Source organism: Lipophrys pholis (assembly GCF_963383615.2).
Source record: "Lipophrys pholis genome assembly, chromosome: 18".
Lineage (NCBI taxonomy): Eukaryota > Metazoa > Chordata > Actinopteri > Blenniiformes > Blenniidae > Lipophrys > Lipophrys pholis.
This window is the reverse complement of record NC_137646.1, coordinates 24,166,664-24,194,590: the sequence shown is the minus strand read 5'-3', so window position 1 is coordinate 24,194,590 and position 27,927 is coordinate 24,166,664. Positions and strand designations below refer to the sequence as shown.

Below are 27,927 nucleotides of genomic sequence, written 5' to 3'. Positions count from 1 at the left end.
AAGTGATCATTTGCAGACGGAATTTCACATTAGGAGGCATATATCTCATATATATTGAATTTAAAAAAAAACAACTAATGTTTACAGAAAAGCCTGCGGGTTATATAGTTTCCAGACTTTTAAAGAATATAAAGAGTTGAAGAATTGCCTGCTGATTTCTGTGTCTGTCTTTTTTATTTTTGCAGCTTTTCGTGTGTTTTTAAACAGTCCAACTCTTCAAAAAGCTCAAAATGCGTGTTTTTATTAAAGGCATTTAGAAATAAATCACCACGTTTTGCATCAAATAGAGGATCTACAGAGAGGTAATGTAATAAATAAAGAAGTCCTCACCGTGGCTCCTTGATTCTTCAGCTTAAACAACACGAGATTTCAAATCTTAATTTATTATTTTTCTTTAAATACAGTCCTACTGTAAGTCCCACCCGCGCGCTCTACCCTCTCCAAATGCTCATAATCATATTAATATTTGGTGCAATGGACATAGAACAACCAAAACTCAACTTATCAACTTTTTTTGTTTGATAAATAACTACGGGACATCTTAATCCACACAGAGAACAATGTGGCCTCTCCACAGAGAGCCAGCAGGTGGTGGGCCGAGTGCCTCCAAACTTTCTCTTCTGCAAAGAAAAAAAACCCCAGCTCTGCTCAATTTTCAGGGACAATTTGGAACCAACATGAAATACACAGTGAGTCAACTTGATTTTATTTACTCGTAATAACACATTTCTGAACAGAAAAGCTGGTTCAATGGTGTAAGAATTTAAAAACATCAATAAGGATAATTAAACTTATGCTGCTTATATTCTAATAAAAATGTATAAAATAAATTTTTGGGGAATAGAATATAGAAACTGGACTAAACTACAAGTATATATTTTAATCTATTTAAGTTAATCTCGTTAAACAAAAAAAAACATTTTGTAAAACTGCTGCTAAATCAATATGGAGATGTAAACCAATTTATAAAACTTAATTTGAGGCCTCTGGAGTTGACCTTACTCTCTTAGAAAGACTCACACTACCGGCTACATAGAAATCTAATGTTTATTCTCTTTTTTTAAATCAAAATTAAATCCCAAAATATTAATTTAAGGGAGGGTGAGAGAAACTTTTAACTTGGCCACAAATTAACACTAAATTCAAAAACACTTTAATTCTCACGCGAGTTTATTTATTTTGATAAAAAGCAGGTTGTTTTTTGCCACTTTTGATCTGAAAAGAGGAGGAATGTTTGTATAAATGTTGACGTTAGACGGAAAAAACCTTCTTTTCAGGTAGTTATTGCAGTGAACACTGCCCCCTGGCGTTCCCACCATGAACTGACAGGAACAAAAACTCAATTTATTCATTCATTTATTTAACATTTGAAAAATACAAACCACACACACACACACACACACACACACACACACACACACACACACACACACACACACACACACACACACACACACACACACACACACACACACACACACACACACACACACACACACACACACACAAAGGGGAGCAGATAACAAATGACCTGCTACATCCTTTGAACAGTAACCTATTGAGAATTATTTCAGTTTTACTCTAAGAAGGGGGACTTTGACCTGTTATTTCCAAGCAAACAAAGAAATCTATTTAATCTGCACTACACAAACAGCTCGTGGCCTAATATGAAGAGAGATTATACACTGAATTGTTTCCTTTAAGGCCGGATGCATTAAAAAAAAAAAACACAACTAAACTAAACAAACAGGGAGCTGCGACAGTGGGTCGGAGGGGACGGCGGTGCAGCCGCGTCGTGGCGCTTCATCTATAAGCAGGAGTTCTAAACGATGGGATGTGACAGACGCAGCGACGGCGCGCCTGTCGACCAGCTTCTGATCCGCGCTGGCGTTGTGACGGGTGGAAGCTGGTGGAAGTGATGGGACTCAGCGGAGGGGAGAGGCGGGCCGGCGGGCGGGCGGCGGCGGCAGGATGCACACCGATGCCTCTCCTCGTGATCAGGGTGAATCTCACGCCGCCCCGGCGTCTCACCTTAAGCCGACGGGTTAAAAACACGCGAGGTTTCGGGGAGAAACACGAACGGATGGAATTAAACGAAAGGCACTTTTTTTTGTTGCACGCGTGTGTCTGAAAAAGGCGACTTCAAGCAAACAGAAACAAACAGTTTACAAATCCTGCTCCGCCGGCCGAGACGTCAGGGGGGTCAAAGGTCAAAGCCTGTGAAACGTCAACTTTTACATTTGTGGATGTGTGCAGCGGCGTTCGGTCTGCGCAGAGAGTCCACCTCTTCATTTTCTGTTCTGGACGGCTCATCCAGTCTCATCTCATGTGATAAAACAACCTTTAAATTTGATCTTTTAACTTTTCCCCGGCCGTGGCGCAGAGCGGACGTGACGGTGACGTATTTTAAACCGTCGCTATGGAAAATTACTACAATCTCAACGTGAAGACGATTTTAACAGGCCAAAAACTTTGTCTATAACTGTTGCATTCTGGGGGTTTCGAGGTGAAAACTGGTTTGCCGTCTTTCACGGCGGCGTCACTGATTTCTCAGCTCGGCGTCGTGTTTTAAGTTCTTTGACATTTTAACCATTTCCTTGGTAGTTTGGCCGGATTGGACCCTCCTGCGGACCGGTTTTGGTCCCAAAGGCCTTATGTTTGACCCCCCTAGTTGGCTCCTGTTGCGTGATTCATATCTGAGAAGAACAATCTTTTACTTTGCCTGAACTCGTACTAATTCATCTTTATTTGAAACTGGATGGATTAGATCAGTCAACCTCTATTAGTAGTCTAATACTTAACAAACCTTGGATTCTATAGTAATTTTAAAGAAACACAACACTCCTTTTATTTAAAAATAAAAAATGCAGACGTGTGTTAATAGTTGAGTTTTGGAGCTAAATTCAGTGTCAGTCCTTCTGGGAAAAAGTTTTAAAGAGGAAAAATAAAGGTAAAGTTGACCTGAGTACAACATAAAAGTGAGTTAAAACCTCTGATCTACGTGTAGCACTAGAAACTGGAGATATAAAGCTCTATCAAGGTGCCAAAGTTGACTTCAAATAGAGAAACGGGACCATTTCACCAACGAAGCCTTCAGGTTCTATAACTTAGCCTGCAGTGCCCCCTCGTGGTTCAACGGGGGTATTACACCCCATTCAACGTCAGCTCCCTAACGCATGCAAATCCATCGAAGGTTTTCTATTAAAGCTTTTTTTAATCACAAAGCTACAAATCACACAGATTGCGCATCAGAAGAAGAGTAAAAGATGGAAGATGTGAAGCGGATTTAATGAGCGCTGCTGCCCCCTAGAGGTTCATCAAGTTGAAAACTTAAAGCAAATGGACTATTTTGGGTCTAATTTCATGGTGGAAACATGTTTTTTTCTGAGGATTGTACATGTTAATGTGATCTGTTGACGTCGGAGATCATCAGCCGCGGTCTGTTTCTGCGGGTTTCTGTGTTTCAGGTGGACCTGGGAGGAGCAGACATCTTTTACATTTTAGTCAAATCCTTGCCAGTCACTCTGCTCGGAGTCGTACTCCAGCTCCATTCCGATACAGCGAACTCCCTCCAGCAGCATGGGCGTCCCGTGGTGGCGATCTGGGCGAGAAACAATAAAGAAACACGGCAAATGTTTTCATCTGTGCAGTTTTTGAATCGAGTAATTCCCTATTAAGTGCAAATTTTCTTGTAATTGGATTTGACGGCTTTTAAACTTCGACCATAACACAAATATCCATACTACAGGACTGGTGTGTTTGTCTTTCCCATGTAATATTTAATTTTCCCCACAAAATCCAACACAAGTTTAAAAAAAAAAAAAGCGCACATCCTTAAAACGTGTATCATCATCCATGATTGTCTTTGTTTTACTATATTGTTTTTTAAAAACGCCTGTATCTGCATGTTTTTACTTTACTCATATTTGGGACTATGGATGGAAATTAGTCTCGTTCTAAAGCAATCTTATTTACTGATACCTCGTGTAAAGTTATGAGACTGTACTTCCATTAGTATGAACTATCTCGTCTAATTGAAATAAATAAATAAAAAGTTTGCGAAACTGCCAGATGGAGTAACGGAAAGTTCCGTCCTCCAGAGGGATTTAACATTGTTATATCTACAGTAGAAGTATTTTCCTGCTACTCCAAGGAAGCTGGTATGGATGAGGAAACTGCGAACAGCGCCACCAAGTCGTAGTGGCCAGAAATATATTACACCCAAAGTGGTTGCAATGAATAGGAAACAGATTAAGTTTAATTAAACCAGGAGACTGCAACCTGCAGCTCTGGAGCACCCTGAGGGAGCAACCTGCAGCTCTGGAGCAACCTGAGGGAGCAACCTGCAGCTCTGGAGCAACCTGAGGGAGCAACCTGAGGCTCTGGAGAAACCTGAGGGAGCAACCTGCAGCTCTGGAGCAACCTGAGGCTCTGGAGCAACCTGAGGGAGCAACCTGCAGCTCTGGAGCAACCTGAGGGAGCAACCTGAGGGAGCAACCTGAGGGAGCTACCTGCAGCTCTGGAGCAACCTGAGGGAGCAACCTGCAGCTCTGGAGCAACCTGAGGCTCTGGAGCAACCTGAGGGAGCTACCTGCAGCTCTGGAGCAACCTGAGGGAGCAACCTGCAGCTCTGGAGCAACCTGAGGCTCTGGAGCAACCTGAGGGAGCTACCTGCAGCTCTGGAGCAACCTGAGGGAGCAACCTGAGGCTATGGAGCAACCTGAGGCTATGGAGCAACCTGAGGGAGCAACCTGCAGCTCTGGAGCAACCCGAGGCTCTGGGGCAACAACGTGTTGCCCTTCCTGTAGTTGGTAGTAGGTCTTCTTGTAGTTGCTCCCTGAGTCTTTCACAAAAATATACCTAAATAGATTTTGTATCTTTTTTTCATTTTATTTCCACACAAAGTCATTTCCAAAAGGATTTAGTTTGACTAACATTTGTAATTATATTTAATAAGCATTTCAATGAATGTTTAACTTCTTTGGGGATTTTTAGTTTTTCACAATAAAATACAACATACCTATCTATACGTATAAATTCTCCCTTTTATCAATTTGCACCACCTTTTACAAGGTGGGTGAGTGTGTATGCATACTGCATACTTAATAATACAAATGAAGACAGACTAATAGAATTGATGTTTTGATACCAAAGCTCATTAAAGGAGAGAAATGTTTAAAAAAAAAAAATCTTTTGCAGCACAACATGACATTTCTCTGTATTTCGCCGCTGATCTGACAGCAGCTGAGAGTGGAAGCGGAGGTGCAGCCGCGGCTTAATCCTCTCGTGGTTTTCATCCAGGCCTCAATTACACACAGACATCTGGACAGATGTTCGGGCTACGCAAGTAAAAAAAAAACCCAACACAACCACCATCCACACACACACACACACACACACACACACACACACACACACACACACACACACACACACACACACACACACACACACACACACACACACACACACACACACACTACTATATTTACACAGGCACAGATGGAGGACGCAGAAAACGCCCCTTTTACCTAATTCCCCATCTGCTGGTGTGAAGGGAAGCGTCTAGTTCAGGCTCAGTGACGCCGAGTCGAGCAAAGACCTAAATGTACGACTTCCTCGACACGTCAACACAGTTAAAGTTCCCATCGTACGCCGCAGGAAAACATCAGAATCTTCAGCCTTTTTGTTAGCGACAGTAATACAATTGTTTTTAATGTTTCTTCTCAATTGTAGGATTGTAAACAATCATTTCGAAATGCAGTGATATTCAAAATGTCCAGCAGGTGGCAGCAGCACAACACTGAGGAAGTTCAACCTTGACTTTTATTTTTGAGACACTTTATTCCAGTTTATGAGTTTTACAAGAGATTGTATTTACTTATTTTTTTTACATTGCACACGAGCCGCAGGATCACACAGGACGGGACGTTAATTTGTGCCTCACCCATGACTCTGGCGTGAACTTTGACCCGGACGCAGACGTCCTCGTTGGTCTCGCTCAGCAGCAGCACCTCCTCACACAGAACTCCCTCCTGCTGGGCCATGTACTCACACGTTATCTTCAGACCTCCTGCACACACACACACACACACACACACACACACACACACACACACACACACACACACCACCGTCAAAAAATCTAAAGAAAACAAGAGAGGTTTCTTTATTTTTATGCCAAGTTGCACTACACACACACACACACACACGCACACACACACAAAGATCCAAAGACAGGCGCGCACACACAACTGCACACACACACACACACACACACACACACACACACACACACACACACACTCACACACACACACACACGCAAAGACCTAATAACACAAACACACACACGTACACAAAGACCCAAACACACACACACACACACACACACACACACACACACACACACACACACACACACACACACACACACACACACACACACACACACACACACAAGACCCAAACACACACACACACACACGCAAAGACCCAAAAACACACAAACGCACACACATACATACAAACATGCAAAGACCTAATAACACAAACACACACACGAACACAAAGACCCAAACACACACACACACACACACACACACACACACACACACACACACACACACACACACACACACACACACACACACACACACAACACACACACAAAGACCCAAACACACACACACACACACACACACGCAAAGACCTAATAACACACACACACACACACACACACACACACACACACACACACACACACACACACACACACACACACACACACACACACACACACTGTCTCGGCGGAGACAACAGACAATCAGGCCGCTGAGAGAACAGAGTGTCAACATGAAGGAATAAAAGAAACATAAAACACGGCCGACTGACGTGTCGACAATCAGGACAAACATAGTAGCACACCTGTTAACCTCAAATGGCACGCACGCACGCACGCACGCACGCACGCACGCACGCACGCACGCACGCACGCACGCACGCACGCACGCACGCACGCACGCACGCAGGAAAGTACTAGAAGTAAAGGTCAGTAACCTGCTTCAGTTACAGGCATGTAGTGAGCGTAACCACACCACCATTAAGCGTGTGATGCTGAGCCTCCCTCCGTCGTGCGAGAGTCACACTGCGCACCATGACGATCGTCACTGTCGGTCCTGGTCCTCGTTTTGGGCTGAACCTCGTTAACAGCTGCTCAATTCCATTGGCGATAAAAAGCACATCTCATCTTCTGCCAGTTTGATTTGAAGGATCTGGCAAGTGTTTATATAGCCTACACCTGTTATGATCCCTACACAGCTTTTTAAAAGAAAATATTTTTTTTTTTTTAATTGGTCTCCGTTACAGCCTCCACTTGTGCCAAAAAATGAAAAATAAAAAAGCTGGCATCACTTTGAGTCAACGATTTTAATTAGCGCAGTATTTCCTCAGATTGTCGCTCTCGAGTTCTCGCCGGATGGCCTCTAACGTCTCGTTTAAATGAAGTCTCAATTGAAAAACGCATCATTTCTGTATTTTCATATCAGACAGGTTTTGTGTTCACACGCCAACGGTTCTAAAACCACGTCCGTTTTGATGGAAACGGCAGAAACGCTGAAAACGAAGCATGTAACTTTCAGTCGGTGCTGTTGATCGCTTTTGGAAATGAAACATGCGTCTGGAGAACAGTGGCTTTCGAAAAGTTGCGTTTTTTTCCCCCCCCATCAGACGAGAAGTAATAGAAGTGGAAGTCACAGAGAGGAAACCATAGAGAGGTCGGTCCTCTGATTGTGATTTCCCAGAGATAAATCGCTGTAATAACACAATCTGAACCGTTTCCACGGCCATCTGGTCGACAGAGCCGCACGACAAGCTTCACTCAGGCCGTCAGCACGAAACAGTCACTAAACGCCTCCCGGACAAACGTGCTTGATCGTTCAAGACAAAAAGGAACGATGTGACTGGAAAACGTTTAAATTCTCTCAAAGACAATTTACCAGCTGAAGCTCCGTCAGCGGAAACTGAGGACGTTTGTTACAGGAGGAGTTAAGATGACAAGTTCAAAGAGATTCACTGGAACGAAACAAGCTGGAATAATAAATTCAGCAATATAATAGTGTCATTTTATCATCCAGAGATCAGAATGATGAGACGTGAGTCAAACAAGCAGCAGAGAAGAAAGGCAATAATTAGATCAGCCACATATGGAGAGCTGGATGTGGAGACAGGAAGTCGGCGTACGCCAGAGCAGAGAGGCCGCTGTGGAGACAGGAAGTCGGCGTACGCCAGAGCAGAGAGGCCGCTGTGGAGACAGGAAGTCTGCGTACGACAGAGCAGAGCAGAGAGGCTGCTGTGGAGACAGGAGTTCGGCGTACACCAGAGCAGAGAGGCCACTGTGGAGACAGGAAGTCGGCGTACGCCAGAGCAGAGAGGCCGCTGTGGAGACAGGAAGTCGGCGAACGCCAGAGCAGAGAGGCTACTGTGGAGACAGGAAGTCAGCGTACGCCAGAGCAGAGAGTCTGCTGTGGAGACAGGAAGTCAGCGTACGCCAGAGCAGAGAGGCCACTGTGGAGACAGGAAGTCGGCGTACGCCAGAGCAGGGAGGCCGCTGTCGCGAGAGCAAAGCTGAGAAGCTGTGGTGGAGACAGGAAGTGGTTGCAGATCATCTCCAAGAATGGAGACGGTGCAATCTCTTATCTTTTCAAGATAAAACTGCTTGGTTTATCTTTCCCGCGAGGATCTGACCTTCTGGAGCAGGCGAGATGTCCGTGATGCGGAGGTGTGGACTGGGTACTGGTGCCGGACACACGGCTTTACCCAGCGCTGGGACCTCGGGCAGCGTGAAGACGATCTCATAGCGGTGCTGCGTCTTCAGGAAGCCCACCTAACAGAGAACGAAAGAGTTTAAGGTTTATAAAGAGAAGATTTACTTTATGATGGATGAGTTTTCTCAGAAGTTACAGCAAAAAGATAAAACAAATACAAACTCTGAGTACAAAGGAGAGAGACTTAGAGGAAAATATCACTGCCGATTGTTATTGTACTACTACTACTAGTACTACTACTACTACTACTATGACGGCTCCACTACTGACAACCACTTTTCTACCAATAGCATTACTAGTACTACTAAAGAGACTACCACTAAACAACCACTATATGACAAATACTACTACTGCCACCAATACTACTCTAGATATTACTACTACTACTGCTTGTACACCTTTTCTGTTACTACCACAATTTTTAAAACTACTCCCACTACTACTGTTACCATGACGATGATGACAACTTCCACTGGCACTACTAGTACTAAAACTATTACAATACTGTTGACCACCATAACTAAACCACTATTATAACTAAAGACTACAACTATTCAAGACCATTACTATTCTACAACTACTATTACTACGACTCTTTCTAAAAGTGTTATTACAACTTACATTTCTGTTTTCACTGCAAATACCTTTACTCCGACTACAACTACAAGTTACTAATTATGTATTAATATTATTACTACTTACATTAGGACTACTGCGTGTAAAACTACAACTTTGGGAGTTTTTTTCAACAACCAGCCGCAGCCTCATGATCCACCTGCCCGGGATTCTGTTAGTGAATTTTAAAGAAGGTGAGAAAAGGAGCATCAGAGAGCGACCGGCGCCGAGGCCGTCTGATGTTCGGCAAAGAGAAATATTCATGAGGAGGGATCGCCACGCCGAGGAGCGAGGGAAGGGAGGCGGCGGGCGGCGGGCGGCGGGCACCAAGCGCCTCCGGCGTGAGCCGCCGACCGCAGCTTTGGACCGGGGCGACCCCTCGGTTACAGCGACCGGCAGGGGGGCCCAGAAATCCCCGTTTACACAACAACGCTTCAGGGAAAACGGGGATTTCAGAATAGACAGGAAGAACATGTAAACTGAAGGAGGACAAGCCTGAGCTCCAACCGGAGGTCATTTAACGACGAGGCGACAGAATGAACCGCTACACCGCCGCGTCTCCATTATATCAGTAGTCCTGTCCCATGGTCCAGTGGAGATCCGCCTGATTGGCTCTCACAAGGATGCTGACCCACTTTTCATGTCTGATTTTCCAGAACATTACAGTGAGGACAAACACGGGTGGAGACTGCCGCTGAATCACTCCCGACTTCTCCTCTACGTCGTTCATGAAACCACGACTGCCGGTTTTTTAAAGCCCACAGCAATAGAAAGTGACGTCCTGTGGTCACTTCTATTGCTTCACCATCGACGTCAGCTCGTGCGACTGTTGCACAAAACGCATATTGTGCAGCAGCCGTTAACCTGTGAGCAGATGAACTCATGTGCTGCACCTGATCTCGGGTCCCTCCGGGGGGGAAGTTCACCAACTCGCTCTTCGGTTTCCTTTGACGCACAAAGTATTAAAAATATAAAAATAAGTAAAAAAAATGTCTGGCTTCTGCACTACTTCAGCGAATCTCTGCGGCGCAGACAGCTGCTCATTTCCATCCCCACGCTTCAGCGTTTTAATGAGAAACGGTGAGAAATGTGAATTTCTGTGTGACCCCACCACTCTCTCTCTCACACACACACGCACACGCACACGCACGCACACGCACGCACACACACACACACACACACACACACACACACACACTTTGTGTAAATACCCTTCATCAACGCTGGTATTCATACAGCTGTTGTGTGCATGCCGCTTCCATCCCACACACTCCCTCCTCCTCATCTTCGGTCTGCCTGCAAGGACAGTCAACCCCCCCCCCCCCCCCCCCCCCCCCCCGCTGGCCGTTTCCATAGCGATACCACCGCCACCCCTTGTCTCTGCGATGAGGCTGACAGCCTTCTGTGCCCACTCTCCGCCGAGTCCAAAGAGTTCTGACAAACACAGCGAGCACACAGCGAGCTGGAAGCTCTGGAACTGTGAAGGTCGCCGAGGACGACGGGGTTCAGCTGCACGCTGAAAGATTTCACTCGGTTCGGCTCGATTAACGGCGAGGACAACTTCAGGGCGGTGGATTGAACTATAGCAGGCGGTCTCGACCGTGCCGACGTGCCTCAATATGTTGGGTTGCAGCTTTTTGATTGGCTGCTCAGCACTGAAAACACAACTTTTTGAAAACACTATTTCCATGTAGACGGCAGAAACGTTGCCGTGGTTAACCGTTCTTCTGCACATGCTCAGTGGACAATAAGAACGACGTTTCCTCCAGAGTGTCCCAGTCCATATTGTCCTTGGACTTGGTGCTTTTATTTTGACAGTCACCATGATAAAAATCAAACTTGGTGATCCGTCCACTCCAATTTCGGTGTCCTCCCGTTGTTAATGTTTACAGCGGTTTCATTTCTAGAACAACCAACAGCGCCCACTAGTGGCCCAACATCTACATTGTTTTCAGTGTTTCTGCCATTTCTGTGTAAAGGGACACTGTTTTCAAAACGTTGCAGTGTAAACGCAAAACTTTTCTGAAAACGACGCATTTCACTGTAAACGTTGCATAAATGGAGGCCTTCTATAGAAGTGACTTGCATATTGATTATATACCTGTATGTACCATCTGGAACCACTAGATGTCACTGTATGACAACGGATTATTGCTACATTACTACAGAAAAAACTGTATTCGACTGACAGCGCAAGCAAAATGTCACCAAGAATGAAAAGCTACACAGGAGGATTTAAACAAAAAAAAAAAAGCATCTTATTCACTATTACTATGACTAGTTTTTTCTCTTCATGATGTATTTTTTCACAAAAGCCCCTTATATTTAAGTGTTATTTTTAACAGCTTTTAAAGAACAAAGACAAATAAAATGTTCACTATTCAATTAAATATATTATAAATTTGTTGCCTCCTCCCTTTGTAAATATTTTTTTCTAAAACACGTCTTTTCTCTGTAATATTGAAGTAAAGTCGAACAGTCATACGCAACACATAGATTAAGACGTTATCATGACGAACGCTGTGGAGCTCCTGCATGTCGCCGTTTGGCTCCTCGGTTGAGTTCCTCCGGAGTTTAAGAGCCGAGACGAGATGAGCGGTCTGATATCGTCGTTATTGTGGCTGATAGAGGAGACGAGGAGACGAGGAGACTTAAATCTTTGCCTGGATGATTTACTGATAAGACGGTTGTCACAGAAACTAGAGACCTACGACATTATTACAGCACCTTTATAGAATAAAACTAAAAATCTGAAAAGACTGAACTCCTTTAGCCAGTTAAACCAATTTCAGGGTCAGTGGAGTGAAGCAACATAATCAGAATTACTTAAAAATGTTATTTAATTCTTTTTTGTCCCTCTGCAGGTTGAGCCTGGTTTGTCTTGTTGACTGGAAACGTGGCTGCACCCTGTGGACCTTGTACTCTGTGTTTACAGGTTTATTTTGTTCTTTACCCCGCCGCCTCCACACACCCTCAACAACAATTACCTTGAAATTGAATTAGTTTTTCTCTGATGTGTCCATGAGGCGGACAAAGACCGGCTGACCGCCTGCAGGACAAACACTGCAGAGCATTTCTGATCCAAGAGAGCGAGTGGCAAAGCCAGAAATATCATCGTGATCTTCAAAATAAAAGCCTCCAAGTCATATTCAGTGTTTGAATGAAACAACTTGAAGCCAAATGAATTCATGACGGATTATCGCAGAAAGTCCTTTCCATGTGCCCCAGACAGACATTAACCTTTTTATAAGAGCAGTGCCCACATTTCGCCTGTTAAATATTAAATGTCACAGTCCTTCATAGTCCCATGAAGCTCAAGGTTTTTAAGTAATTTTTACCTGTTTTAAAGCCATTTTAGCAAATTTTATATATTTTTTTTACAAAAACAACTTAATAAGACCTGGAATAAATCTTACATACACTTTAGAGTGTATGTTTGTTTAAATAGACTGAAAATCCAACATACACAGTTGTAGTTGACAAACTGTTTCACTGATCTCATCGATGGTTTTGCCAATTTTAATCCTCACTGTGACTTTTCATGGAGCCAGTCGCAGCAAAAAGTTGTTCTTGAAATCTATCCGACACACGGCCTGGGCGATATAGCCATTTTTTTTTTTTAATTTAAGTTTTTTTGTTGCGGACGATTTAATAAAAATGTGAAATTCTGCATTTCTGCAGAAAATATTACTAACAATCTGGAATCTTGGCGGAATATCTCTGATTAGGAGTGAAATGAAACGGGCATTCTCATTGGTCGAAATCGTTCGCTCTCAGCCAATCAATGACGCGTTTACCAATTAATTTCCTGTTGTTAGCGAGACAGTGGCGGAACATTATTTCAACGGATTTAGACGTTTCACAAAAATGACCAGTTCGAATGTTAAATCAATAAAAAAAAAAAAAAACTTCAAAAAATATGCGTTTATGGAAGATTTATATTTCGTTATTTGAACAGAAAACAACCATAAAGTCACCACCGAGACGAGGCATTTAAAAATAGAGAGAAACGTGACAGGGAATCTGTTTTAAAAGTTCTATGTGTGATTCTGAATTCACACATCTGCAGCTGCATTTTCACTTGAAACCTTATCGTGTCTCACACACGCATCAGTGGTTTTAGTTGATAAGCACATTTTGTCAGTTAGTCACATCTCCACCAACCGCTATATTGCAGTTATACTTATTTGCTGGGCTAGGATTGTCATGAAACTCACTTCTGGAATCTAAATTCTTCTCAGGATGATGTAAGAACTTATTTCAACTTTATTCCGTCACAACACAAAATTCACATTCCCCCCTGTGCTGCCTTGTAAAGAAGATTCCGTATTTATTTTGGAATCGCTGATCCACTTGAACGGGTATAAACAACTTCACCATGAATTGTGACCAGAAATCAAAATTCCAATTGGGAATCTTCATCTCTACAACTGCAAGGTAGGACCCACCTTGACCATGAAGTTGCCGTCGTCCTCCGTGGTCACCATGACGATGGAGTCGTGCAGCTTTTCGTCAAAATGAACGTGGGACGCCGCTGCGGCGGCAGGAGGCTCCTCCGAGAAGCGCACACCTCCCGCCTTCGCACAACCTGGGAAAGAGCGCGCAGTCAAGAACTGGCATGTGCACAAACTACCAGGCTCTACTTTCCTCTGGACGGAAAAAAAAAAAAAGAAAAAAAAAAAGAAACATGAACCGTCCACCGCTCTCGTGACAAAGTGGAACCACGGTGCAAGAAGATGGAGAATTGGCATCATTTTTCATTCAGAATTAGATGAAATTGGACAGAAAACCTTAAAAAACTATCTAGGATTTACACGTTCAACTGAGAGAAACACCATTTATTTGGTGTTTGTTTGCCATCCTGCTACAGACGCGTCATCATGGTCCTCACGTGGTTTTATTGCTTCGTCTTGTCTGAAGACTCCTCAGGTTTTTATTACCCGGCAGTGTTTCCCTTATGATTCTGGCCCCCGGTGGCTGGTTATGAAGTTGACATTCAGATGTGACCGTTTACTTCAGAATATATGTTTTTCTTAGACGTTATATTTCACACTTTCCGTCCATATTGTTCCAAAATGTTCTATAAATAAAGTTTGAAGGAAAAAAAACAACCTGTATAACTTATACCGGCGCATTCTCTTAAATAAAACCACGGCGCGTACTGATGACGCCGAGCTTAAACGACAACGTTTCAAGGGGAAAACTCATCGTTTTTAATTGGAGGAGAAGTTGCACATTAAGCAGGTTAATAACAAGGCACCCCTAACATAGAACAACAACACAGCACAGTGAAGATACTTCATTTTCTTCTGCATCATGCAGTACTTCCATGTAGGCATGTGATCAGTCCTACATTCAAGTTGTAGCATGAGACAGTGACTCCAAACATGCAGTGATAACGGTCCATCTTCACCCACGGTACAAATACGATGGTTGTACATTACAGAGGCCTCAGGGTCAGTTTCTAGAGGGCCTCGGTGTCACAACAAAGATATGGATTACTCAGTAAACATCATATTTTCCCTTCAGGTTCAAGTCAAACCGAGACACTGATGGTCATTGTTCTGTCCAGGGCCTCAACTCCCCAAGTGGCAGATTGGAAACTTGCTCTCCGAGTTGACCCCCCCCCACCCCCCCACCCCACCCCCCCACCCCACCCCCCGCCGCTCCTCAGATAATACGTCTCTGAGATAACAAACAGTCCGGCCAAGTTTCCCCTCTGTGAGCCCGACTTCACAGCGTCACGTTCCCAGAGCTTCACGCAGCGTTCGGCGGCTGAATTATAGGACATCGACGAAGTACTGTAACAAGGATTACTGAATTACTTTTAAGATCTTTATTGAAGGACTCCAGTACACGAATACTATTTCCCCAAAGGTCGGCCAACCTCAGCTTGGCCTCAATCCACTATTTACCTATCTGCACCATTGCTCCTTGTTTTACTGACGGTGATGTTTGATACTCTGACGTTGTCCGGCTGTTTTGTGGCGTCGGTAGCACGGAGTGATTGGAACCTCCATCTATGAGGTGTTTACTCAACACCTCATACGACGGCTCCACGTTCATCAAGTTGTGGGACAAATCCTCAATGAGGCATTAAATCTTGGTTTGGCTCCAGGTTTCCATCAGAGTACGGGACATTTTCTTTTCTTTTTTTTAGTGGAGATAGAATGTTAAACCGTTCGGTTCCTCACTGCATGGTTCAATATGCCCTTGTGGACGGTTTTGGTATTGCAATTAATTTTTAAATTGTTGCTTTTACTGTGTGTATGTGTGTGCCGGCCCACAATGCTAATGTCCAATTCAGCGTTGTGGCTCCGCCCACAACAGGAGCCGGGAGAAGTTACACTCGCGTCACGTGTCCATTGATGGCGGTTCTTCTCGCATGGAAACGCAGCAAAACACTGAACTGGTTCCAATGGAGGTGAAGAAACTTGCACTTCTTCTCTGAGTGGGAGAATCGCACTATTTAAGTAAATGTTCAATTCCCATTAACTCCACTCACACAGAGACTGAGTCCACCTCTTAGACCAGCCTGGCAAGTGTTTTAACTTCTACCCTGCTCATCAATCCAGACACCACTGGGTCCACACTAAAAGAAGGAAGCATGAATGCACATATTGGTTGGATGGTTAATGAGTTAAAACACTCTTGGAAGTATTTTTTGTTTTTTTTTAACACAAACTTCAGTTATGTCCCCGAGTCCGCTTTAGCTTCTTGCCAACCTGACAGCTGAGGAGTCGCACTATCTTCACATTTATTGGCAGAGACATTTATTTGCCCTTCCGACTCTGCGGCAGAAATGATCCGTTTGAGCGAAAGAGAGTCATCCCAGTCCCTCTGCCAAGCCACAACAACCCTGATGAAGTTATCTGTATTAAGTTACTGTGCTTAGAGACCAGCAGATTATATCAAAATAGTAATTCCCCTGGGAGATTATTAGTGCAGCTGCAGTTTAGAATCAGAAAGTCTCGTAAAGGACTTCTGAAAAGACATAAAGTAATAATACCTGCATATTCACAGTTCCTCATACGATCCAGTTAATATTAAAGAAGGAACCATTTAGTCTACAATTACTCGCACTCGACTATAACCAGATACAGGTATTGTGTAGTTGTATTATATGAAGCACAGACAATTACTGGACCACTTGGGCCCAGTTCCATTAAAGTTTCATCAGAGATTAGAAATCTGGGTCACAATAATGAGTCGGGGAGTTACATCACGTTCAATATGTGCAGGATCTCTCTCCATACAAATACAAGTCGACCACGAGGAACGCTGTTGAATACTAAAAGCAGGAAACCTTGCAATATTAACAATATCCCTACTTACCGGAAGTACAAGATAAGCAAACTAAATTGATCAGTGCTGGTATCGTGGGCGGCAGAATGTCCTCAGTCAGACTGAAAATGAGTTTTCTTATCTGACCGTTTGCCTTTTTTTAATAAATTTTTTTTATTCACAACATATTAAAGTGTTAATAACAAGCACATCCGAGGGGAAAACATTCACCCCTTGACAAAAGCGACACATAAAAGAGAATCTCAAATAGTTGTATGATTAATTATTGTATTAAATGTGTTGAATCAATTCACATTGGATTTTAGTCATTTAAGCTTAATTTCTTTAGTTTTATAGCTCAAATGTGTCTCTCGTTTACAAAAGGGTGAACAGAAGTAGCGTCACTACTTAAGTAAGACAGAAACTTTCCTACAAAACTTCAAAATATGTGTTTAAAATGTACACGTCCGACGTATTGGGGCTCGCAGCCCTGCGATTTGCTCATTTTGCTGCTTGGTGACCTTCCCGGCTTGCAGCAGCACAGGTGTTACACTCCTTCAACGCTTTCCGAAGGAGTCGATCTTCCCTTTGTGAGCAGAGGAGATGCGCTTTAGGATGAAGGTCGGCACGGCAGCAGGAGCTGCTGCAGACTGTGGTGGAGGAGGACCGGGTTAAAAAAGCTCGACGGACTTGAGCTTCCATTTTGGGATGAGGCGGAAAACGAGTCAAACTTGTGGCAAGAAATCAAATATCGTCCCGAGTCTTTTAAATATTGAACAATTTGAAAAAATGCATTAAAGGAGGCGCTTGAGACGTTTCTGACCAGAACTACCTGTCCTTCATTCTCTTTTCTCCTCTTCATCCTCTCAATCCTCCCCTCCTCCTTCCTCATTCTCTTAATCTTCTCTCATGGAGCCAATAAGAATGTATGGACCTTTTTCTTTCTTTTTGGTGAGAAAACCCTCAATAAGAAGACTTACGATTTAGGTTAATCATCTAAATCCCATGCTCGCTCCAGTTATTTAAAGTTCCCACTCCTACTATAAGAGGCTTTTTGCATGAAGCCTGGAAGCTCATACAATAAAAGCTCTTTGGCAGCTTAACTACACTCAGTTGGCGCATACTAAACTTAATTTCCTACTATAAAGCGGCCAATCAGCCGCGGCAGCTAAAAGCAGCGCCGGGTACCTTGAGGAGTTCGATTTACATGAAGACCAGAAAGATTCATTTCCCCCATTGCCTCGACGCTCTCCGGAAGTCTCAACAATGAACCATCCGTCTGTGAAGCTCTCGCACACAGGGCCGGCTATCTGAACAAGACGCCGCGCCATCTGCTCACCGTTAGTCTGGCACCGTCCAAAAACGGCTTTCAAAGTGCTCCAATTATCAATCGCCTGCATTGTGAACTCAAAACTGGAACTTCCAGAACTCCCCGAGTGTCCAAAAATAGCTCCTCCTTGAACTTTGAAGTTTTGTCACTCGCTGCTTCTCCAGCCTGGATTCGAACGTCTCGCACCGGGACGTCTTAAGTAAATGTGACATTTACTTAAGAGCTTTTAAAATGTCACATATATCTGAGGGATTAACCTCTCGACACAACTATTACATGCACATTTGCACAAACAGAACCGGCATCAACAGTCCGCGTCCGGCTCTTTATTATAAAATTGTGATCCGAGGCTTTCAACATGGACTGGACACAGCAGCCAATACACACCTCAGCAGCAACACTAATAACCACACACACATACACACACGTGCTCACGGGGCTTATTTCAGATTAATCTATATCATCGTCTGGGCCTCGCCTAATCTGTCTGTCAGCGTGTCTCTATATACCGCTGTGGTCCGTTGGCTTATCGGTTTTCTCTGGGCGGGTTTGTGTCTGAAGACAAAAGCAGAATTTGTGCAGAGTTTGCAGGTTGGCCGTGAGGCGTCGGTGAGCCGCGGATGATCCGCCGTGTCACGAGTGCAGGTTTTATTTCCCGAATACTCTCGACCGTAAACTTGCAGATTCTGTCAAGTCAGAAGTGCAATTTCTTATATAAAAAAAAAAAATCAGCCGATTTAAAGACACATTTCTTTAAAATCCGAGACAAACGAATGATGACAGAAAAGCGAGAAATTATCGTGTGAAATTTCAAATTGATAAATAGAATTCTAACTGGTTTCCAGTCTATCTAAGGCCGTTTCAAGTGAAAATGCATCGTCTTTTAGGCAAATGTTGCCTGAGCAGAAATACAAAAAAACTCAACATATTCAAATTTGATGCACTTGAGGAAACACCTCTTAACAAGTGTCGGTCCACGCTTTCATTCTGCCAATATGATAAATCTCCCTCATCCTCTAAAAGGCAGCAAACACACTTCCTGTGACATTTCCGTCCGTCTCAGCCACGTGAAAAACACACGTTGTAAAAATGCCATCAACAGGAAGTCAATACAGAAGGTCATCAGGTGACCTTAATACAGACAAGCGAGTCTGCAAAGTGGTCGTTGAAGGTAACAAGGACCCGTCGCTTGTTTATAGTGGTAATAAAAACTATTTCAGCCATTCGTTTTTGTTTGGGACCGGCCTTGTGTCCAGATTGTTGTTTTTTTTTTTTTTACTTTTTTATTGAGTCAATCTCTTACAGAAGGACGTACACCTGCTTGCTTCGACAAAAATTGTCTGTAAAGTCGACGGCACTGCCGAGACCGACGACACAAACAGAAATCGATCTTGAATTTAAAATGCGATTGATTATTCATCAAAGAAAGCCTCCAGGTTGGTGAAAAGGTTATACCATAATTAACAATGAAGACAGTCTTTTTGTTGTTTTTTTTCTGGGAAGGATGTAGAGCTGCTGAGAGGAAATACCACAGATGTTGTAAAACGGGCACAGGTCAGCAGTAAAGCTGGAGATTTTCATGCAGGAATAAAAAGGTTCAATATAAATCCTGGCTATTGTTCTCACGACGACCGGAAGACAGATGCCCCTGGGGGCATTTTCATAAGACCTGGTTAAAATGATGCCACTAAAGAGAATGATTAATCAATGATATTGACCAGTGGCTGCACTGTGAGTCAGACGACATGTTCTTTATTATACATATAAGAGTTTTATGGATTTAACACGCGCTGGGCAGATTTGACGTTGTGTTTTTGCTGGAAACGGTGAGTCAGGTCTGCTTCCCGTTACCGTGTGCTAATGTGTACGGAGGATTTATCGCTGCGGCTCGTAGAAACGCTGTTTTTCAACCAGTCTGGACCAGAAGGAGAGGCTCCTCATTAAGCTCAGACGCTGCGCCCGCAGCAGGAAGTTTAAGGTTATTTACAAATATTGTATGTCTGAATATGGTAGTGAGTTTGGTCGTTACAGTTACTAACAATTAGCCAACGGTTACTGTCAATCAGTATGTGAATAATCTGTCACTTTTTTATCAACCTGTAGGAGGGTCAAATTGAGGGAGTGGTTATTTCCCCTGGTGATGTCATCAAGGGAAAATCTCTGATTCGCCGTTCACTAAAAAGTGGAGCAAGTGAGGGAGATGGCTGATTTTCTTCACTTCTTTGACCTCATACACAAGCTACACATATTACCATTAGAAAGGTATTTTTTGCGTAATATGACATATTTAATATGGCACCACGGTTGTTTGACCTTTTTAATTATACTAGCTGTGTTTTATTCTGTCTTGTATTGTTTTTTTTATGTTGTATTTTTAACGTTTGTGAGGTGACCTTGAGTGGTTTGAAAGGCACCTATAAATATAATTATTATTATTATTATTAAGATAGTCATGCTTTACTGCTGTGTTTGCATCATTCCCCTGGACTCTGCCGGCCTCGTCCGTAAAAGCATCATGACATTTTACACCACAATATGCAGAGATGTCTGAAGATTCCAGCCGAGTAGAAAACCTTTCATGAAATTTCTGTACTATTTGCGCTTTAATCCGCAATCAAACAGTTTATTGGTAGTGCCCTCGAACACCTTCAAAGAAATGTATGCAATCATTTTTCATTTAACTTTTCAAAACATAGTTTTTGATCACGAGTTAAAGCATTTTGAATTTTCCCTGGTGATCATCTTGGATGACCACTAGCGGAATCTCCAATTTAAAAACGATGAATTTAAAAAAAAAAAAAAAGAAAAGCATAAATTGACTTTTCCACCACTGAAATACGAGCTAGTAAAGTCTACAGACATTCAACACAAAAAACCAAAACTTACTCTTCTTAGCAGCAGCCATGACACAGGAGTTTGGTCCAGCACTGACACACTTGGATGGGCGACGTCACAGCGTCCGCATCTCAGCAGTCTGACCTCAGAAGGACCCTGCAAAAGCAAGTTAGGGAACAATGAGAGAGAGGCATTTATCCATAGATCAGCGGAAAGAGACAGAAAAAGAGGGGAAATGATTAGATCAACAGACCAGCCTTGGGAAGATTGGAAGAAAAGGTGGAGAGGTTTTCACAGCAGAGAAAATAATCGGGGAAATAACGTCTCGTCACCGGAAGCTTCCCATCGTGATTTTCATCCTAAATCCACGAACCCCCCCCCCCCCCAGGTTAGAGTGTAATTTTAGCGGAGAGCACAGCTACGAGGCAGGAGTTGAACCAGGAGTAGCACAGAGTCTTGACAGAGAGTTCAAATAAAGGAAAACAACAAAACGGTCTAAGAGGATTAGCTCGGGAGGGAGAAGCTGCTGTTGGTGGGCCTCGCACCAGATGGAGAAGGTCTATCGGGTCTCTGATCGGCGCTCACAGCAAACATGGACGTTCAGAAGAGAGTGACACCACGCAGCAAGAAACGACGTATTTTTTGCAGCTCATAAGTGAAAAGCAGCGTGGGCAGAGCGACTTAATCCTCCGTCCCGTCTTATTCTCAGGCATTACTGATGTTACACAACAATAACAAACACATGTTCGCTCCGACAGATTTCTCCACAGCGGGAACTTTATATAATGTTGGGAAAAAAAACAGGTGGCGGCTTAACATGACAGCCTCCAACAGGCTCCAGTGGACTTCGGCATCCACGGTAGCATGTAGCATGTAGCATGGCCCCGGCGCTACGGGATCCACTGAGCAGGTAAAGTGACGAGTGACGTCGGGCTTCATGATGCGGCCACTTTTTTGAGAAACCGCATTTACCGCGGCTGCTCGTTTGCGGCAAGAGCAATCCGGGTCTGCTTCTTTGGCTTCGTTTGTTTACGACCTAAAATGCAGTGCGCTCTACGTCACGGCCTCCGTCTCTGTCCACAGGCTCGGCGGGATTTCACAGCTGTCATTTTCTCTCCTTTTTCCTCATTTCACTTGCAAGGGAACCGAGACCCACGTTATCAAGTGGACAAGGGTTCTTGTTTTTGGTCCGGGAGAAGCTTTCCCACCTGCCCCTCCAGCAGTTCATTGTTAACAATCGTTTCAGACTGCGCCCAGCCGGGCCTTTGACCCTGTAGTTGTTTGGATTCCACAAAATCTTTTACGCATTTTCTACCCAAAAGCTGTCGACTCTGACCCAGTGTATCCCTTTGTGGTTTACACTTCCTTCCTATTTTGAGCTGCGGAGACGACCGGGGGGTGGTGGACACCAACAGTCGTTATTTTTCTATGTGCATTTGAGGAAGGAAGGCCATTTATGCCACAGAAAAAAACTTCCAAGTGTCACGTCCACCGAGAGGATGATCCACTTTTATCGGCGCAAAATACGACTGCTGTTTTTTGAGCAACGAAATGGGTCGCTATGATTAGAAGAAAAGAAAAAAAACACTGATGGGATTCGAAGGCACCACACGCCTCCAGCTGTGAAATCAGTGGCGTGACACATAAGGTGGGCGTGATTGGACAGGAACAAAGCAGATCCGCGGCATCTCACGAGCTCACAGGTGCTTACTTCAACGCGTTTGCCGATCGGCGACACATCAACCAGGCCAGGGCTAAAAAAGCTGCGTACTTGTCCATCACTCTGGTGTAAACAGTGCAGCCATGTCCCAGGTGGTAGAGCAGGTCCCAACGCTGCTATTTCAACCCCCATGTCTGCACGTCTGCCGCTATTTAAGATGTTTACACACACGGATTAGTCGAGCTATGGTTATATGACACCAGCGACATGTGGGTCTGCAATGATAAGTAGAGATCTGCACCGTGATTGTACCATTTATAGGTGACCTACAACGCCGATGGCAAGCGGGGACAATAAAAGTGTGTCTCGGTAGCCGTGCCATTTTTTTTTCCCCATATTCACAGTCAGCAATGTTCAGAGTTCGTCCCGTTTAGAAAACATAAGACTTTTAAAGTTAAATTTTTTTTACCAGATTAAATCTGTGTTTGTAGCCGTCACGTAAACTTAGTGGTTAAAGTGTGAATTTAGGTTTAGATTGCTAAGAAAACCTCCTTTAATGCACTTTTCTCACTTTTCTCTTCGCCCCAACCCACTTTCTTTCATTCACTCGCTCCCTTTCTCAGGGGATGGAGGTTTATGATATCAGTGTCTTCTTACTTCATCGCGTCTGCATTGTGCATATTGGCCTATGGTCTGATGTGAACTTAATGTTTGTTTTTCTTCTTCCTGCCGCCACCATCACTTCACAGGATATTAAAGAGGGAGGCGAGCGGCATGCGGGCGAACATATCGCACCTCACAAATCACCTTCTCAATGGACAGATGAAAAACCACACCGGTCGAACAACGTGGAGCGCTGGATTTAAGCGCAATAACACATTTAATCTGTCTGGCTTCTGTCTGCAATAATATGGAGAGTATTATCCCCCAATGGTGTACAACAACAAACGTGTTTGATATTCTCTCAGGACAAGTAACCAATATCACTTTTGTCACTTTCTTTATCTATAAGATACCAAGAGACTTTGCAGTTTGCTGCATGTGTCTTATATCCACTGTTTCCCTTCACTCTGTTTTTTTACTTGTAACGATGACATTAATATTGATGGACACCAATTCCAATGTAATTGTGCCTTCTTTTCTCCGCCCTATCAGCTTCTCCCTCCTCTGAATCTGGATTTCTTCCTGGTAAAAAGGAGCTTTTACTTTCCACTGTCGCCAGTGGTCGAGCGGGAACGTTGGATTTTGACAATAAGTTGTAATTGCTGCAATATAACCAAGCTAAACTGGAAACTCAATCGAGTTTGAATTTGTGAATATTAATTATTTAAGAAGGCTAAAGGCGTGAGGCTGCGTTAACTCTGTTTTCCTTGCAATTTTACTTGAGTATATAGTTTAAATTGTGTTTAAGATGTATATTTTTGCCATTTTTTAAAATGCATGTTTCTTTTTGTTTTAGGCTTTCCCGAAATATGTCTATCTCCATTCACAACTCAGTGCAAGGCAGATTAAAGCATGAAATACAGTCATTTTCAACATGAAATCACACATCTTCGGTCATCGCCTGTCACATATCAAGAGTGTGGATATGCCTGTAATAGATTATCAGCTGGCGAGAAAACAATTCAGACAATACACACATTTGTTTTCATTCTTGAATGGTCCAAACTAAAATATTGGAGCAAGACATCACCTATCAGATATCTGATGAGTCAATCAAATAAAACAGTCACATGGAAAAACATTATCAGGAACAATTCATTATAACGATGATTTAAAAATAGCAAAAATGCCACCACAAATAATCTTGTTAGTCTTCTTGATACTTAGAGGGTTTGTTGTATCGCACTGAAATAGTGTTTTTTTCATTGATCAATAAGCTTTGACCATTTCCTTTCAATTAAATTACCACAATCTGCACGTTAAATGAGGTTTAAGCTGTTTTCTGTGCATGCAACAAAAAGAAATGAATTCACAGTGACAAAATAAAGGCACAGACGAGACATAATAACACAACAATAAAGTGAGTGAGATGGAAATATGAGCTGCACTGTCCGAACAAAGCCTGCATTGTCCTGCAGGAACAGCCAGTGTTTTCACACATTACTTCTACACAAACTACTGTGAGAAACACATTTCGCCGGGGGGAGAAAAAACTGTTTACATTAATAAATAAGCCATTTCTGTGTGATCGGGCGTTTGGTATTTCCCTCTTAAAAAAAATGTTAAAGTTTGAATTGGATTTATTTTGTCTTCACTTACCTCCCTGTGTGGACATCAGAGGACAGCTGCACATCAAGCTGAATGGAGAGTCTTCGGTTTTGGGGATCTGTTGTTAGATACGAGCAATAGAGGCTTTGGAAACAGACCAAGGAGGAGTAAACAGCAAGAAGCTGCACTCCCTCTGCTCCCTGGCTGCTACACACTTTCTCTGGGGCGCGATTTCCGCATTTGGTCACGTGGTGTGTGGGGTGTTTCGCTCCTTTTTTTTTTTTTTAACCCGCCACCTGTCTTTTCTGCAGCGAGAATAAATTGTGATTATTAATCAAGCAGATCGGCTGCCTTTTCCTTCCTACTGTCGCCACACAGTTGAAGACCGACGAGCACAGATCGCTGCAAAAAACCGCATCTCGCCTCAGCTACTAAGTGGTGGAAGTGCGCCATCTGTCGGTGTCTCTGCGTAACTCTTCTTCTTGGGGACTTCAGGGGTCTGGATGGTTGTGGACCACAATATATTGATTAACAGATTTAAATGTGACTGGGGTTTTCCGGGTCTGTCCTCCAGTGGTTTTCCTCATATATGAAAACAAAGATATTCAATGTAATGTCTGATGTGTCCAACCTGTCTTGTGGCGTTGCGCAGGGCTCTGTCCTGGGGCCTGTTTTGTTTCTATTGTACCTGTTATCTCTTGGTCGTCTTATTGGTGGTTTGCCAAAATGTGTCTCATCACTCATTCGCTGATCATATCCAGTTATATTGCTCCTTCAATGACTCAATTTCATTTCTTATCTATGTTTTTGGCATGTGTGACTTGCATTGAAAATGGGCTTTCTTCAAATTACCTCCAGATAAATGCTGACAAAACTGAAACTCTGATCATTGCTCCTGACAAAAAGATTTGCCTGATCAAAAACTTTCCCTCGGTGCTCTGGGCTCGGTTAGAACCAGCCTCAGAAACTTCGGGGTAAAGTTTGATACTGTTAAAGTGAGGAAGATGCTGTCAAACTCGGCCGTCCTTTCAGGCTGTACCCCCCCCAGACACTATCAGTAAAGGTGAAAGGGTCAAGACATAGCAGCACCTTAATCAACATCTATCCATACCATTTCTTCATGCTTTGTTGTTTATTTGGAAAAAATATGGAAGTTATCAAATATTTTCACTTCCCTAATAAAGAGTTATTCATATGTATTGCACTTGACTGTGAATATTGCACTTGTAGGCATGTGACCTTCTCATTTAGGAGAGAGTTTGGAGACAATTGATAGCTTGTGGATCTAAGCTGATTTAGTGCTTGTTGTTGCCTCTGTGTGTTTGGACGCAGTCATGACTGTATATCTATCTGACGTTGGATTGAATCCACTTTTCTTGAGTTATGTTGAAATGAATTGATTGGATGATCCAGTTGTTCCTTTGTTTTGCTAAAACAAATTAAAGTAATACAATTATAATCCTTGGTACTTGGTTACAATCACAGCTAAACACAAATAAAACCACATTGATACGTTTGGTTGGTTTACTGGAGTTTATTTGTGTCAATATTTGTGTGTGTCGGTATAAATAAAGTATATTGTTTTTTTTCATCAATTTAATTGATACAAGCGCACGTGTGGGGATGTACCATATATGTCCAGTGTACAGGTGGACTTACGTCTTTAATTGCCGAAAGAAAACTGAAAAACTAAATATTTCGTGTATCAAATGATGGAAGAAATGCAACATTATTACCACGAAGCTACGTATTTATAACTTAGACAAAATTTGGGGAATTTGCAACAGTTGTTTGTAATAACGAAGTCGTGCACCCCTCCACCTCCCACAAATGGACTCTCCCGGGCAAGACCAGGCAAAGGCTCTAAGTTTTAACGCGATTTTCTTTCGATATAAGTCTTGTTTTTTTCTCTCATTCATGCGGTATAACTTATCCTTTGACATTAGATTTTTTTTTTCTGGAAAATATATTCGACGTCAACCGCAGAGGTAAAGAAGAGGAACGAGAATTATCGAGTCACATTAGAGCTAATTCGCTGCGGCAATGAAGCAACCAGCTAAAGGTAAGAGGCTGGCTAAACTTTATAGCTGCGAAAGTTTATAGTTTATTTACAAATATTCTTGATGTGGACTTCGTAATAACGAAAGAGTTATCTCGCGACAGTGGGCTGCTGGTTAAAAAGTCCTGGGTTATTTTCGCTTTCTCATTTTTTTTTTCTTTTTAATTAATTATTTGGGAAAACCAAAAAAATTCAGTGCTTCCAAACATATTAGATAAATACAACGTAATGCGCCATGTTTTCCTCCAGCATTCCTGAAACAATTACTATACCAATCATAGAATCCATCAAAAGAAGTACATCTATACAAATAAGCTTGATTTGGATAAAAAAAGAACGTAGGCTATTTGCAGAAGAGAAAAAAGAAAGAAGGACGTGAAATATAGTAATAATAAACAAACTGTAAAAGCAGTTAAAGTTCTTTTTTTTCATTTTTACTGAAACACGTGCATGCCCGTTAAACTGTACGCAATTTGCGTAGCGCGACCAGGTACGCAATTTCACATCAAAATACGCTGGTGCGATTCATGACTAAACTACGCAAAAAAAACCAAAAAAGAAACCAACTCGCACCCGTGAGGTCAATTGTGCACGTGAAGTACTCATGCCCAGAGCATGCAGCAGTGGGCGTGGTTCTGACGACGGCTTAAAGGAGGTAAGTGTGTGCGTGCGGGCGCGCCAGTATCGACAGTGAATGTGAATCTTATATCGTTTATAATTAGTTAACTAGAAATAAAATGCTTAAAATGGAGCTATCAAAGTAAAGTACAAGTGCGTTAAAATTGTATTCGAGAACAGTATGATTTTATTTGAACAAATGCACTTTTCACACAATTTGTCTCTAGTATTTAGTGGATTTTAATCCTTCGTTGCAAATGTGATACAGACGAGAGTCAGGGCAGAAGAGTCCATGTCCTCCAGAAGTTCCTCCCAAAATACCCACAACAAGGGCATTACTTCTATAGTTACAAAAGCCTATATTAATATAGATTTACAGTTGAATTATTTTTTTTATTTGGCCTGTGATGTGTGCCTATGTACTGTATTCCAATATTCAATTATTTCATGATTTAAAATAAACATATGTTGTAATTTACAAAATACATTA

At 42.8% G+C, this 27,927-nt stretch overlaps 1 protein-coding gene across 1 annotated transcript; it reads right to left on the bottom strand.

Annotated features, from left to right (window-relative positions):
- Positions 1-1,155: 1,155 nt before the first annotated feature.
- Positions 1,156-25,190, bottom strand: adisspb (adipose secreted signaling protein b). The gene is made up of 6 exons (XM_080485947.1): positions 24,812-25,190; positions 20,941-21,045; positions 13,889-14,028; positions 8,746-8,884; positions 5,948-6,073; positions 1,156-3,601 (listed from the first exon to the last, which is right to left on the bottom strand). Exons 2-6 carry the CDS (start codon positions 20,957-20,959, stop codon positions 3,501-3,503), a joined length of 525 nt encoding a protein of 174 aa, XP_080342073.1. The 5' UTR covers positions 20,960-21,045; positions 24,812-25,190; the 3' UTR covers positions 1,156-3,500.
- Positions 25,191-27,927: the final 2,737 nt, after the last annotated feature.